The sequence below is a fragment of the Protobothrops mucrosquamatus genome, unplaced genomic scaffold (genome assembly GCF_001527695.2).
Source record: "Protobothrops mucrosquamatus isolate PMUCROS unplaced genomic scaffold, P.Mucros_1.0 scaffold222, whole genome shotgun sequence".
Classification (NCBI taxonomy): domain Eukaryota; kingdom Metazoa; phylum Chordata; class Lepidosauria; order Squamata; family Viperidae; genus Protobothrops; species Protobothrops mucrosquamatus.
In genome coordinates this window covers 430,912-446,391 of record NW_015386574.1, presented here as the reverse complement: position 1 = coordinate 446,391, position 15,480 = coordinate 430,912, and the positions used below count along the sequence as shown (strand labels likewise).

At 37.6% G+C, this 15,480-nt stretch overlaps 1 protein-coding gene across 1 annotated transcript in view; it reads left to right on the top strand.

Annotated features, from left to right (window-relative positions):
- CNOT6 (CCR4-NOT transcription complex subunit 6) overlaps window positions 1-15,480 on the top strand; it is a 52,965-nt gene that overhangs the window by 22,648 nt on the left and 14,837 nt on the right. The window contains exons 3-7 of the mRNA XM_015814122.1: window positions 2,031-2,217; window positions 5,259-5,344; window positions 5,770-5,874; window positions 5,961-6,029; window positions 7,183-7,340. Coding sequence (XP_015669608.1) covers window positions 2,031-2,217; window positions 5,259-5,344; window positions 5,770-5,874; window positions 5,961-6,029; window positions 7,183-7,340 — 605 coding nt within the window. The remainder of the gene's footprint in view (window positions 1-2,030; window positions 2,218-5,258; window positions 5,345-5,769; window positions 5,875-5,960; window positions 6,030-7,182; window positions 7,341-15,480) is intronic.

The window sequence follows — 15,480 nt, the reverse complement described above, 5'->3', positions numbered from 1 at the left end:
AAGTAACTTCTAGAATGCCACAAGTTATGCCACTATTTTGTTTCAGCTTATTTAAAAAATATTTTTGTTTAATACTTCTGAAATGCATTGTAGTGTTTCTCTTTGTTTATTTCTTTGGATTCTTTATTTTCATGTAATCTCTGGATTTGGCTCGTAATATTTGCTGGATTTCTTTTATCCACAAGGTTGTTAGTGATAAAAAAATTAGAAAAGTGTGTTGAGGAAACTTCCCTTTGCAGAAATCATGCTGAATGTTCTTGAGCTATTGGTTGGTTTTGCATATGTTTAATATTTCTACTTAATATAAAAATCTTTCCCACTAGTTATCTGGATTAAATATTAAGGAATCTGTACTTCTTCCATTCACAGTACTTCCATCTTCTAGTAAGAAGAGTAGTTTTATTTACTATGTTTTTAGTATCACAGTAATTTTGCATTTAAATTCTTTGATATTCAAGCTTTTCCTCTGTAAAGATTTAACATTTAACATTTCATTATCTCATTTGTTTTCTATTTATTCTTCTTTAATTCATACTTCCGTAGTTTTCTAATAAACTGCCTGCCTGCCTTTCCAGGGAGATTGGCATTACATTCAGTAATTTTATTTGCAGACCCTTGCCAAGTACAAGTGGCTCTCGACTTATGACCACAACAACTGAGACCCAAATTTCCATTGCTAAGTAAGATGGTTCTTAAGTGAGTTTTGCCCCATTGAATGAACTTTACTTGCCACCGTTGTTAAGTGAATCACTGCAATTATTAAGTTAGTTACACGGTTGTTAAGTGAATCTGGCTTCCCCATTGACTTTGCCTGTCAGAAGGTGACAAAAAGTGATCACATGACCCTGAGATACTCCAACCGTCAGTTGCCCAGCATCTGAATTTTGATTGTGTGACCATGGGGATGCCGCAACGGTCATAAGGGTGAAAAATGGTCATAGATCAATTTTTTCAGTGCTATTGTAATTTCAAATGGTCACTAAATGAATGGTGGTAAGTCGAGGGTTCATTTTGCCAGGGGGATAATAGCATTCAGTAGAACTCTCTGATTGAGGAAGGCAGAGCGATGGTTGTTATCCAGTGAACCTGAAATTCTGATATGGAATATATAAATGACCATGTCAAAATATAGGCATGCTTGTTACTAGCAAAATGTTCAGTATACATTTCTTTCGGGACTGGAGTAAACCTTCTTTTAATCTATCCATGTTGGGTACTGTACCAGTGAACTGGAGATATGTGATATGCTCATTTGTAATACAAGTAGTCCTTAACTTACAACCACAATTGACTCAGGATTTCTGTTACTAAGTGAGACAGGGTAACTTCCAAAGAGCAATTCTGGGCAGCTAATACAGGTAGTCCTTGAGTTTGTTTGAGTTTGTTTCGTGATCTGAGTTACAACAGTACTGAAAAAAGTGAGCATCTCCATTCTTACGCGATCAAAATCCAGATGCTTGGCAACTGACTCATATTTATGGCGGTTGCAGTGTCCCGGGGTCATGTGATCACTTTTTGTCACTTTCTGACCAACAAATTTCAATGGGGAGATTGATTTACTTAACAACCCTTTTACTAACTTCACAACTGCAGTGATTCACTTAACAACTGTGACAAGCAAGATTGTGAAATGGGGCAAAACTCACTTAACAAAAGTCTCATTTAGCAACAGAAATGTTGGGCTCAATTGTGGTTGAAAGTTGAGGACTGCCTGTATGTAAACAACAAACCATCTTTTATTTTTTATTTTTAAAAAATATTTTTTTATTACTTTCTGGGGCTGTGTTAACCAGGCATGTCATGCCCGCTTTAAATTTTATGCTCAAATTTGCTTTCTTTTGTAATTTTGCTTTGAAGAATCATTTGATTGCTCCGGGCACTGCTGAACTACGGTTCTCAGCAGCCTCAACTAGCATGGCCAGTTGTAAAGGAAACTAGAGCTTGTCAATTAGTAACATCTGGAGGCCACTTTGCCTCAACGTTTAGAAGTGGAAGTGATCTAAAATAGCCGTATCCTTTTTGTTTTTTAGGAAAAGTCAGAAGCTTGAGTTCATCCTTGTGGTCACTGACCCACTTGACAGCTTTGCATCTCAGTGACAATTCCTTATCCCGTATTCCTTCAGATATTGCCAAGCTTCATAATCTGATATATTTGGATCTGTCATCTAATAAGATTCGCAGTTTACCAGCTGAGCTCGGAAACATGGTGTCACTCAGGTAAACGATAGTTTTATCAGCAAGACCCTTGTGAAATCATTTCAGATTCTTTGTCTTCTTGCATTGTGATTTTGCAGAAAGCTTCAATTGCCATGAAAATATACATCGAGTCAAAGCTAAAGCATTTGTATTTTTTTGGAGACTTCAGTTTCCTTGTGCTTACTAATCTGGGTTAAACTTAATGGATCTGACTCCTTATTAATTACAGACTGAAACCTGCTATGTGTATTTCATTAATAAGGTGAATAGAACATTTTGTAACTATTAAAAACAGTAGCATATTTGAGAGGGGGAGGTAAGAAGAGATCAATACTCTTTTCCTCTTTTCCCACTCTATCCACCCCTTTTGGGCACTTTGGCTTATGCATTGCTTCAATGTTTTCTTGTGAAAACCTCTACAAGTTATCTCTACTTCCCCAGTTAGTTATCTTTATTGATGCACATGTCCTCAAATATAGTCCTACCCACTATCTATCCACATGATACCTAGTTTTGTTTTTTCCTGTTTTATCTTTGGAGCTGTGTTGTAGGTTGCACTATGAGCAGTGCAGTAGTAATTAGCCCTACTTGATTTCAGTTGGTTCTATAATAAAAGTCTGGATGCAACATGTTCCATCAATACTGAATATATATATTTCAAATCACTTATAATGTTATTGTTGCTTGGAATGAATTTAATTGGAATGCTTGGGATAAAAATGAGTTCAGTCTTTTCCTTTTCAAACAGTACTAGATAACCTTGTGATCCACTGGGCTAATCCTTTGAGGGAAAGGCAGGGTAATGTGACCAGAATGACATTTTAGGCTGGCCAATTTTTTTTTACCCCAGTGCTGGATGATCCCATGATCATATATCATACATACAAAAATAATTGCAATGGCAAACAAACTTCAATAGTAAGTCCTAAACTTCTTATCTAAACAGATAAACAGAATGGCCACAGATGGGCAAAACAATGGGAATGAGAGTGATGTCCAAACCTGCTGGCTTTCCCATTGACTTTGCTTGTGAGAAGCTGACAGGGAGCATTGGAAATCATAATCTCATGAGCACAAAAACCCTGCAATGGCCACAGTTTTGCAAATAAAATTGATTTGAACACTGTAGAAATTTGAATTCCACAGGAGTTAGATTTTTAAAGCATTCTTTAACGTAGAAGAGGATTTTAGGTTGTTGTTGTTAGTTGCAAAGTCGTGTCCGACCCATTGCAACCCCATGGACAACGTTCTTCCAGGCCTTCCTGTCCTCTACCATCTTCTGGAGTCCATTTAAGCTCACGCCTGCTGTTTCGGTGACTCCATCCAGCCACCTCATTCTCTGTCGTCCCCTTCTTCTATTGCCCTCAATCTTTCCCAGCATCAGGCTCTTCTCCAGTGAGTTCTTCCTTCTCATTAGGTGGGCAAAGTACTTGAGTTTCAACTTCAGGATCTGGCCTTCTAAAGAGCAGTCAGGGTTGATCTCCTCTAGGACTGACCGGTTTGATCACCTTGCAGTCCAGGGGTTGTGATATCATGTACCATTTCGGTTAACTTAAGGTTACAAACAGATAAATGAAATGAGACTTAGTAGTCTATAAATGGATACAAATGATGTTGTTCCTTCAAGTAGAGCAATGGGTGAAAATCAGGAATTAAATAATCTAATTTACTCATTTTGAAGTAAGGAATGATGTTTATGAATTTTAACAACAACAACAATAATAGAGTTGGAAGGGACCTTTGAGGTCTTCTAGTCCAACCCACTGCTCAGGCAGGAAACCCTACACCATTTCAGACAAATGGCCGTCCAGTCTCTTCTTAAAAACTTCCAGTGTTGGAGCATTCACCACTTCTGGAAGCAGGTTGTTCCACTGATTAATTGTTCTAACTGACAGGAAATTTCTCCTTAGTTCTAGGCCAGTGATGGCGAACCTTTTAGAGACCGAGTGCCCAAACTGCAACCCAAAACCCACTTATGCATCGTCGAGTGCCGGGTGGGTGTGGCCCATTGGCTGGGCGTGGCCCATTGGCTGGGCGTGGCCCATTGGCTGGGCGTGGCAGCAGTGGTAACGGCAGACTGGGTGGGACTAAAAAGTTCAATCAATCAATTCCAACTTTGCGAGATTTTTTTTTCCCCGCGAGAAGTTGAAATTGACTGATTGATTGAACCTTTTCTTTTTTTTGCACACGGCGGCGGAGGCCTAAAGCAAACAGGTTTTATAAAACCCAGCTGAAGGCGTAGGACTGGGGCGACGGCGCGCGTGCCCACAGAGAGGGCTCTGAGTGCCGCCTCTGGCACCCATGCCACAGGTTCGCCACCACTGTTCTAGGCTGCTTCTCACCTTGATTAGTTTCCATCCATTGCTTCTTGTCCTGTCTTCAGGTGCTTTGGAGAATAGCTTGACTCCCTCTTCTTTGGGGCAGCCCCTGAGATATTGGAAAACAGCTATCATGTCACCCCTCGTCCTTCTCTTCATTAAACTAGACATACCCAATTCCAGCAACCGTTTCTTGTATGTTTTAGCTTCCAGTCCCCTAATCATCTTTGTTGCTCTTCTCTGCACTCAACATCTTTTTTACATTGTGGTGACCAAAACTAATTTCATACAGTTCTGAATAAGAATTTTTGAGTTATAATGTGTGTTCATTAGATTAGCACTAGGAAATTGGAGTTCAAAGTCCCACTCAGTCACAAAATCCTCTGAGTGACCTTAAGCCAGTCATTGTCTTTTGGCTACCATTTAAGAACTATTTAATGTATTAGCTCCTTAAATAATTTTGATTAGTAATGCTGGCTTAGGAACTACTGGTTCATTGTTTTACTTTCTTAATAGTTTAATAGGATTATGTTTAGAACACTAGCGGGTTTGTTTTAACTCATCATGTTCAGTATTATTTTATTAATCATTATATTCTGTAGTGTCCAATATTCTAATCATTATGGTTCAAGCTTCTTGTCTTTTTGGTGTGTGCTTTAATATTGTTTCTATTTTTCACTGAAATGTTTAATTTAATTAAACATATTATCGTACCACTTTTGTCTTTATGTGACTTAACATCAGGGAACTCCATTTAAATAACAACCTGTTACGAGTTCTACCATTTGAGCTGGGAAAACTGTTCCAGTTACAGACCTTGGGTTTGAAAGGTATGCATTTTTTCCTTTTGTACTTTTTCTCCATTTTTTTTTATTTTGTTTTACTTCCAGCATCCATTACTTTCTGTCTGATATTAAATAAACAAGACCAGATTCAAGCAGCTTTAAATTATATTCATAAATATCTTTGTACTGCATTCTATTTCTGTTTTAAGATTTCCCCCTTTTAAGGCACTAAATCAGTCTTATTTTTTTTTGTCTGAACAAAAAGTAGTGTTTGAATTTCTTCTCTCCCCCCTCCCCCCAGCTGAATCCAATCTGGTTTACTGATAATTTTATGAAGTGAGAACCTCAGGTTTTCAGTAATTACTTCTGGTATTTTGAACTGAATTTCCCAGATACTAGCTGTAATAATAAAACACTTAAATCTGTGTTGTTGAGCTGTCATTCTTCCTTTTGTCTAAACATTTCTACAGGAAACCCACTTACACAGGATATTCTGAATCTTTATCAGGAACCAGATGGAACAAGAAGGCTACTGAATTATTTGCTTGATAATCTGGCAGGTACTGCAAAAAGAAGTAAGTAGTACTTTCCAAGTACATATATGTGTTCTTTATCATAAATACTCTTTTATTATTGAGATATTTTTTGTTTTCCTCATTAGTTTCAACAGAACAGCCTCCTCCCAGATCTTGGATTATGCTGCAAGAACCTGATAGGACAAGGCCAACAGGTAATGGTGAAGTGATCTTTTTAATAGCTTTGCTTAAGCCAGCGGTTCTCAACCTATGGGTCACGACCCCATTTGGGATCGATCGACCATTTCATGGGGGTAGCCAAGCAAGGCTGTCCGCCATTTTTTCCCCCTTTTCCGGCGGGTGCCTTACCTCCCTTGAGCTGGGCCAGCTGGTGGTCGGCCTGCTCCGTCTCTGCCGCTTGCCAGCTACGCCTTGGCCGACGCAGGGGGCGGAACCACGCATGCGCGGCACTCCCGGGCAGGGAAAGTCCTCGACTTACGACCGGTTGGGAAGTCCTCGACTTACAGCCGGTTTAGTCCTAGACCTACGGCCGGTTTAGTCCTCGACTTACGACCGGTTTAGTCCTCGACTTACGACCAGTTGGGGGTCGTGGCATTAAAAAGGTTGAGAACCACTGGCTTAAGCAATTTCTTCAATCATGTTCTTCCATTTTAGAGATGCATATGCATATGGTAGCTTGAGGCTAATCATGAAAGAAAACTTCAATTATTTTAGTTAGCTTTTTTCTAGAAAAAGTTCCTTTAGTTCTTAATATAAAGTGATCTTGGATTGGCTGTTACAAAAAATATTTTGCAAAATTTTGCAATTTATTCTAAAGACATTTGTGTGGCAGTAGAAATTTAAATGCCAAAGGGTGGTGGTGTATGTTTATATGTGCTTCTACTTAGATTAAAAAAATTATATTCTCTTCTGATTGAAAAACTGGTGATGTTTTAAATTAGCAATTCATAAAAGCTACGCTATAAATTAGTTAACTTAGAAGATTTAGTCAACAGTCAAACCAAAACATAGAATATGAATTGTATTCCATAATTTAGTATTCGTTTGGTTATTTCCTCCCTACTTCACCTCGGAAGCTTACAACAATAAAAACAAAGAAATAAAAAGAAGTGTAGACATAATAGTAGTAAAATAATGAAACAATGAAATAAACAATGAAAATACAGTAATGTGAGATTTAAAGCATCAATGTGGGGGGGGGAGGTTTGCTGTCTGTTTGATATCCAGGGATACTTGATTTTCAAATATAAATGAGTAAAATTTAGAAAAATATTTAAAATTATATCTGTTAGAATATTTATTTATTTATTGAAATGGTCTGGATGAAACTTTTTTTTTTGTCTCTAGCTCTATTCTCTGTCATGTGTTACAATGTTCTGTGTGATAAATATGCTACTCGGCAGCTATATGGATACTGCCCATCATGGGCACTGAACTGGGAATACAGGAAAAAAGCTATAATGCAGGAAATTTTGAGTTGTAATGCTGACATCATAAGTCTTCAGGTAAGAAAATGTATTTCCTTCTGTAATACGATAATCATCTTTTAAAGCTGTTAATATATAAGTTATAATGCATTTTTGTCATCGGTAGTATCCCCTGACTGCCTTTATCACTAAAATGAGCCCTTAGTTTCTGCTTGTGAAATCTTTGGAGGTAATCACAGACAAATGAATAGAGCAATAGTAAACAAGAACTATGAAACTTAAATATTTTCTACCCTCATCCCATAGTGAGAGGCACATGAAAGTCATTTCCTGATTTATCATTCATCTGTTGTGATTCAGTTGCCTTCCCATCTGTTTTAAGGATGGGCTACATGGTCACAGATGATGTGCCAAACTAACAGATGTATTGAAAAAAAAGTTGCAGAGCTTCTCTGCTAGGGATTACATGGGCCTTGAAGCAGAAAACAGGAATTAGAGTCAGCCCGGCTGGCTAGCGCACATTTCACCAAGCCAGGGAAATGCTAATTTGTTTTTTGTGTTAAATGTAGCTTGTCATCTCATGAGTTTATATTATATTATAGCTTGTCATCTCATGAGTTTAAAGTGTCCATCAATAGATATAAATTGGATGCTTTCTAAAGAGTAATTAAATGGGCAAAAATTGTCTAGATTTCTAACCCTGTCTTTTGGAGTTTCATTTTCTCTTCTGTTCTTCAAATGTGTAGTTATTTCATTGTGACCTAGTTTTTTTTCTTACTGTTATGAACAGATTTTTGGATAGGTAGTTAATATTTTTAATCTTATCTTTTATGTGATGCACTTATCACTAGAATTCTGGCACAAATAATAACTCCCCTTTATGATACTTCTTTGTCTCCTAGTTTATTGAAGAAACTACATATTATAGGTCTCAAGTTTCTTAAGAGCTATTCTTTATCGGTCTGGATTTTTTCTAATCTTGAAAAATGCTCATTGTCAAAGGCCGATATGTTGCTCCATAAATATACAAGCTTTTATAGCTGTATATTTGTATATTTAAGTACTTGATGCATCACTAGCAGTGAACAAATACAAGATTATTGCAGTTACTAATGTGCTAAATCAAAAATAATTGCTTAGAATTGAGCTCATGAATTTTGGGGTCTACCTGCCATTCAACTTGATCTTTTGTAAGTTCAGTGGACTCTAAACTAAATTCTTAATTGGCTGAAGTAACAAAATATTTTTTTTTGTAAAAATAGTTTAGTTAGGGACTACCATGAGATCTTACAAATCCTATGCATTAATTGTTTTGTACATTGTATTGTTCTTCTCTAATATATTTATCTTCCAATTTTATTTTTCACTTCAATAGTTATTCTATTGCTTACTGATACCCTTACCTTTTTGAAGTTTTAGACTATTCAGTCAATTATTATTGCAATTAGTTTAATTAGATCTGCACCTGTGTGCTTTCGATAGTGCTTCATTTCAAGCTCAGTACAAAAGAGGCCCATATTAAAGCAGATTGAATTGGAACCTCCTCTTCACAGCAGAGAGTGTCATCTTTGTATTGTTAAATAAACCCCTGAGACATACAGCCAGCACGCAGAGAACAAAGGGAGCTAATCGCTCATTGACAGTCTTTCTATCAGCACCCAGTTTAGCAGTTAACAAACCTTTAGTTCTTTAACAGAGCAGGCCTACTGTTCCTCTGGAAAGACCAGAAGAAGCCTGGTTACCCAGTACAGATACGTTGTGTTCACTATGACGCATGGTTTTGATATTACAAAAAAGTACTTTGAAATTATTGCACTGCAACCTAGCATTGCCCTTAATAATTCTCATACAAAGGTATGTATGTTGATTAGGGAAAGAGAGATTGCACAGTACCATAACATAAGCTATTCTTTTGCCAGCAAGAAATAATGAAAAGCTCACAACAAGACAAAGAATAGTCACACATCATATATAGGGCTCAAGTCAAGAAAAATTAAACCGAGCAGAAGCCTAGCAACACAGAAAGATAAGAAAAGTCCACTGAAAACCACCAAACAACATTGTGTCTGTTCTGGCATTTTTAAATATTTTGGAACCCCAATACAGCAGGGAGACAAAAGAGCATGCGCAGGTTGCTCAAATGTACCAAGGCTTAACAAACCAACACTGTACAGGAGTAGTAGTCTTTTTGCATTTACACAAGCTCAATATCACTAGCAATATGCAAATGCATATTTGAGTTACCTTCATGCAATGTCAGCAAAGCAAACATGTTGAGATGAACACTAGTACTAATTTACCATTCACATAAACTTTAATTTGCCCATTGGAAAGAAATTTTTAAAAATAACACAACTTTCTATGCAGTCTCTTTCTGTTTAGCTACATGCTTAATTTCTGCTTCCTTCTCAATATTCCTCTGACATGACCTCATAATTTCTAAACCAATAGCACCAGGTACATGAGCAGGTACCAATAGCTAGGTAAGGATGAGAGATTTGAAGAAAAAAAACCAGCTGTATTGTTCTAAATTTGCAACAAAACAATGAGTTTTATCACGAGTTTATTCTGAATTAAGCACGACTATATTTTGTTTCGTCCCAAGAATGCTTTAACCGAATTGAAATGGGATGTATAGGTAGTCCTCGACCCATGACCGCAATTGAGCCCCAAATTTCTATTGCTGAGCAAGGAAGTTGTTAAGTGAATTTTATCCCATTTTTACGACCTTTCTTGCTACGGTTGTTAAGTGAATCGCTGCAAACATTAAGTTAGCAACACAAAGTCAACCATTGATTTTGGTTGTCAGAAGGTCGCCAAATCATATGAACCTAGGACACTGTCACCATCATAAATATGAACTAGTTGCCAAGCATTTGAATGTTTCATCGCATGACCCTGGGGATGCTGCAATGGTCACAAGTGTGAAAAATGATCATAAGTCATTTTTTTTTCATTGCCATTGTAATTTCCAATAGTCACTAAATGAATGTAAGTCAAGGACTATATATTCCTACAGTAGTCTATTCTTGCATCTTGCTTTGTTCTAGTTAGACAGCAGAACTATTCTGACAATTGGTACTTTTCATGGCTAGGCTTATTCCATCAGTCTATATGTAATTTCAATTATTTTATCACTCTTAGGGCTCATGTTTGGTTTAAATTAAAAGCATCCAGAGGGGGCTGGGGGAAAGGTTGATGCACTGATACAAAACCAGCTCTGACCTTTTGTATATATGTTGCATGAAAGGAATAGTGCATACAGTATGACAGTTTTTTGTCATTTTGATGAATGTTCTGGATGCCTCTGGTTTAAACCATATTGTAATGACTTAATCTTGGGACGGTTATATATCATTTCCTTATAGCAATTTATGTGAAATTTAAATATTTCTATATTCTTAGGCTCTCGGGTATTTGAATAGTGCCAAAACATCAAAAAAACACAAAGCAATTTGCTGAAGAATTTGTCTATTGGAACAGCCCAATATAACTTCATTTTCCTCACAGAGGTTGTCACTAGAGATGTGCAAAATTGTTCAGTTGCAAATTTTGTGGCTTCAAGAACTAGTTTTGGGGGCTTTGACTGTTCAGAGCAGTACAATTGGGCAATAGTTTTGTGTTGTTAATTGGGTTCTTTTTGTCAGCCATTTTCCAGTCATGTTCTAGCTACTTATGCTTTAGACTCAATGGGGGGGGGATGCAATTAAACACATGATCAGACAGAAAAAACCTGCTTGAAGCTTCATGCCTGGCAGCCTACCAAGTTCCTGCCATAAAAAAAAGCGACTTTGCTATGGGGAAATTAAGAGTTCATGTAGGAGGGAGAGCTCTGATTTGTTTTGCAGATAAGTAATGCAAAGGTTTATGTGTGCATGTATTTTATACAGAAATGTTCATATTAGTAGTCCTGACGTATAGACAGTGTTTTAGTTTGTTTAATCTTGATGTACATGGGTGTGCTGTGCGTATTTTGATATCTTGTAAAGTTAATGATATTTGTTCAATTATTTCTGCAGCCAGCAAGCAGGACAACAAAGTTGCTTTTGTTAAGCTTGCATGTGGTATAAGGCTATGGAAGGAAAGTAGGGAGGAAGGAACAGTAACTGTTAAAATCAGATAAGGGGATTATTTTAAAAAAACACAAATCATAGTGCGGATTAATTAATTGAAAGACATTTTAAAGAGTTGAGCACTTTCAGTACCCTATTAACTGAAGAGGTTTATTTAAAGAACTTGAAAAGACAACTGTCAGTTTTGATAATACATTCTAATTTAATCTAATTTTTGAGTTAGATAAGAGCAATATTTCCATTGTTTCCTGCAGGAATTTATGCTATTAATAATATTGAACAAGCACATTTTTTTTGCACTTTTAATAGTAGGTAGCATTCAGCACACAAATCTGTTCCATCTACTTTGGAACCATGAGGGAACAGAAACAAGCCCCAGAGTTTCATTATTTCATATGGTCAGAATACTTAAAAATAGAAGATTTGTGCTGCTAGGGATTTTATTCCAGTTTGGCAGTAACCTGAGTGTCAGTATCTATATCTGAAGTTGTGTACACTTTGGGGCGGTTGCTGGTGAACTATGCAACAGCAATATTTGATCTAAGAATTTTTAGGCTGTCAGTATTTCATAGACTATATGCAGATGATATTGTAGCTAGCACTGTCTTGACAATATTATCTTTTGAACTTATGGACCCTAAGAAAGTGTATAAGATACTTTGCGCTGTGAGCTATGACACCTGTGGTATGAATCCATAACCCTTAGATACTTTAGGCAACCAGGAGTGAGGTGCAGGGAAATGAATCCAGGATATTATTAAATGCCTCTTTGATAGAGGAAGTAAGTGAAAGAGGGATTGGATTGCCTGTTCCTTAAGAGGCCCTCTCTCAATTGGTCGTATTAATCAACTTCCTTTAGGGGAAAATTTTGATGGAGCTTCAGTTGCAAATTGTTCTAGGTAAAGTGGATTGTCTGGATCCCAGACTTGGACACGAGACCAAGACTGTTCTGACTGATGAACTTGTACAGACTTCAATGAAGAGAGCACACCTGCCCAAGTCCTATTAGAGTCCTTTAGTGTTAGGAATCAGTCTGAGTCTTCAGATTCAGAAGCTGAAGAGCTCAACCACTGACCCTGAGGCTGCATCACAGGAATTAGCTGAAGAGATTGTTAAGAAGACACAGTGCAGGTTGAGTCAGCTGATCCAGAGCCTGAGTTAGGCCAATTCCTAAGCCCAGCAATGCATCCCAAATTGCAAAGAGAAGACCAAATGAAGTCACACCCTACTGAAAGAAAGAAGCATGGCTCAGCAAATTAATCAAGATGATAGTAAGGGCTATACAAAGGAAACTTAACAATTACCCCTCCCCCCATCAATCTACATGCATGTGACCTTAGATCAATGCTTTTTTGGATTGTCTGGATGAATTTTAAAACTTGATCATTCTAGAATCACTTCTGAATTGGCCTTTATTTCTCTCTGGACTACAGTAAATTGTCATGTTTTCATTCCCTAAGCAGAAAGTCTGCTGTTTGTAATGTGTTTATGCCACAATAGATAAGGATTTAAGACTACAATAAAGACCTTGAATTTTTATCAAAGCTGACTATATATGTGCAATTGGCAGCACAAGGCAGATTGAAAGTAACTCCTTTAATTGCAGTCATTGACAATTGAAAACACAGCATTTCATCTGATCATACAACCTTTACAATATAGAATGTATCAGCATCTCCAGCACCGTTTCAAAAATGCCCTGCGGTAGTGCCTGAAAATGGGATTTTGATGGGACTTTGACCAGGCTTTAGCCTTTTTAGCCCAGTGCAATTTATATATGAGATTTTGCCTTGAAAACTTCCCATACACCATTTTCAAGTTGATTTGGTTTTTACTATCTAGTTCAGTAGCAAAATGGGTTACACTTCTATAGCTTCATTGTTTCATTATAGTGAGTTTGTCAACCACTTCAAGTTGAAATTTGAAGCTGGTCAGTCATTATGCAAATGATTGTGGCCTCCTCTCACAAGAATTGAAATGGAATGAGATAGCTGGGATGGACCAGTTGCAGAAAAGATTGACAGACAGAGTCCTGGATGAGTTGGCCGGAGTAAAGTGCCTGATCTCTGTACAAGAGCTGATTCACTTATGTCTGGATTATCCCATCCAGTTCTCCCCTGGCTGCAATCTCAGTTTGGGTCAGTTTGAAAAGTTCATTCAAATAATCAGAAGCTGGTCTCATCTATGTCTAGAAATTAAACTATATGCAGGGATGCAGGAACATGTCTATATAGCATATGCACAGCCAAAGAAATCACATTCTACCATGTTTGAGTACAACTGACTAAATAGGCTCCTAGATTAGGAAACTGTGGCCATTCATCTAGGTCCATTTGATCCTATCTATTAAGATTCAGACTCAAGCCATGATGGATTCTGGATCCTTTAGGAATTTCATTGACTTCACATTTTGAAGTCATTTTGAACTTTTCAGAACTTTCAACTACTTCAACTTACCTTCTCTGAAAAAGTGCACCATCCAGATGGTATACCCCAGCCAGTTCCAAGAACTAAATGAATTCTTCTCCGCCTAGCCTATCTTCCAACATCCTAATCCTGCTGAACCATTTGCAATGGAAACTAATGTTGCTGATATCGCAACAAAGATTATTTCAACTAGAAGGGAATATATGTAGCTCAGGGTTGAATTGTGGAGTCCTTGGTGCTCTCTGAGCTTGGTTGTTTGCTGGCAGATATTTCATTACCCAACTAGGTAACTCACTAAGAACTGATGGTGTTATCTAGATAGGTAATGAAACATTTGCAAGCAAACAACCAAGCTCCAAGGACTCCAAAGGTTAATTGGCTATGAGCTGCAGTAAAAATACAAACCTTGCTTCCCTGTGCCTATAACTAGATAAAATTAAATTTATCAAAAATAGCATCTGAGATAAGAAACTCTTAGCTATGTAGATAGCCTTTGACACTTGGAGGCATTTACTGGAAGAAGCTCAAAACCCTGTTGAAGTAGGAACTGATCACTGTAATTTTCAATACTTACAAGCTGTTCAGAAGTGCTACTAGCTGTTGCCAGAGACCAACCAAGGAAATGCACAAGGCTTTTATTTCTACTACCTATGCTACCTAGCCTCTGGAAAAGTGTATCTGGTCTTCATGATTGACTTATCAAACCCTAAGATGTTGAACAAAAGTGTTGACCTTTTTTCTAAAACGGTACATTTTATACCTTCCTCAGGCTTGGCAACAGATTAGCTCAACTGTTCCTGAACCACTTTTCCTAGCTTTATGCACTGCACAAACATTTTATTTTGGAGCATGAAATCCCATTCACATGAGAGCCAGTTTGCTATAATGATTAAAGGAATTGGACTAGACACCAGGATATTCTGTGCTCCAGTCCCGCCTCAGGCATGATCTGGGTAACTTTAGGTCACTCTTTCAGTCCTAGAAGACTGGAAAAACTGCTTGTTCCTGGCCAAATTTTTGGTTACTAGTTCTTAAGTCAAGCCTTTTTCTGAGACACTAACCCAAAATCCAGTATATGGTAAAAAGGCTAAACTACTTTGCTATTAACAACAAAAAATCCTATGGGCTACAAATGTAAATGTAACATACATTCACAGGAATAACACCTTATTTTGCAAACTGGCTAAACTACTTTTTTATCGTTTGCCTACTTTAAAGCATTAGAGCCAGCCTTCCAATCTACACAACTGGAAATTCAAAGTGGTGCATCAGGTGCTTAAGGATCAAACAAGGAAATATGCAAAAATTTTGCTGACTGACACAACTTGGTCCCACTCTTTCAGTTGATCTGGTTATCATCAGATTTCAAAACCGTCCTCCAAGAATCTGACAGTACAATGGGAGCTTTTCCCATTTTGCCCATGGTCAATTGAATACCCTGCTGTTCAAAGCTCTTTTCATACCTGAACATTCACATAGTATTCAATAAATCCTTGCTAATTGTTGCTGCATTCCTGATATGGATCATGTGCGCTTCACCTCCTGTCGTGGTCTAGAATGACAGTATGAGAATACTGGAGAAAGCTCCTGTATCTCATTGACTGAAAAGGATATGGGCCTGAGGAGCAGTCCTGGGAACATGCAGACAAGGTACATGCACCCAGGTTAGTCTGTTAGTTTCACCTATAGTAGTTCCTGAATCCTAACACCATTCTCTC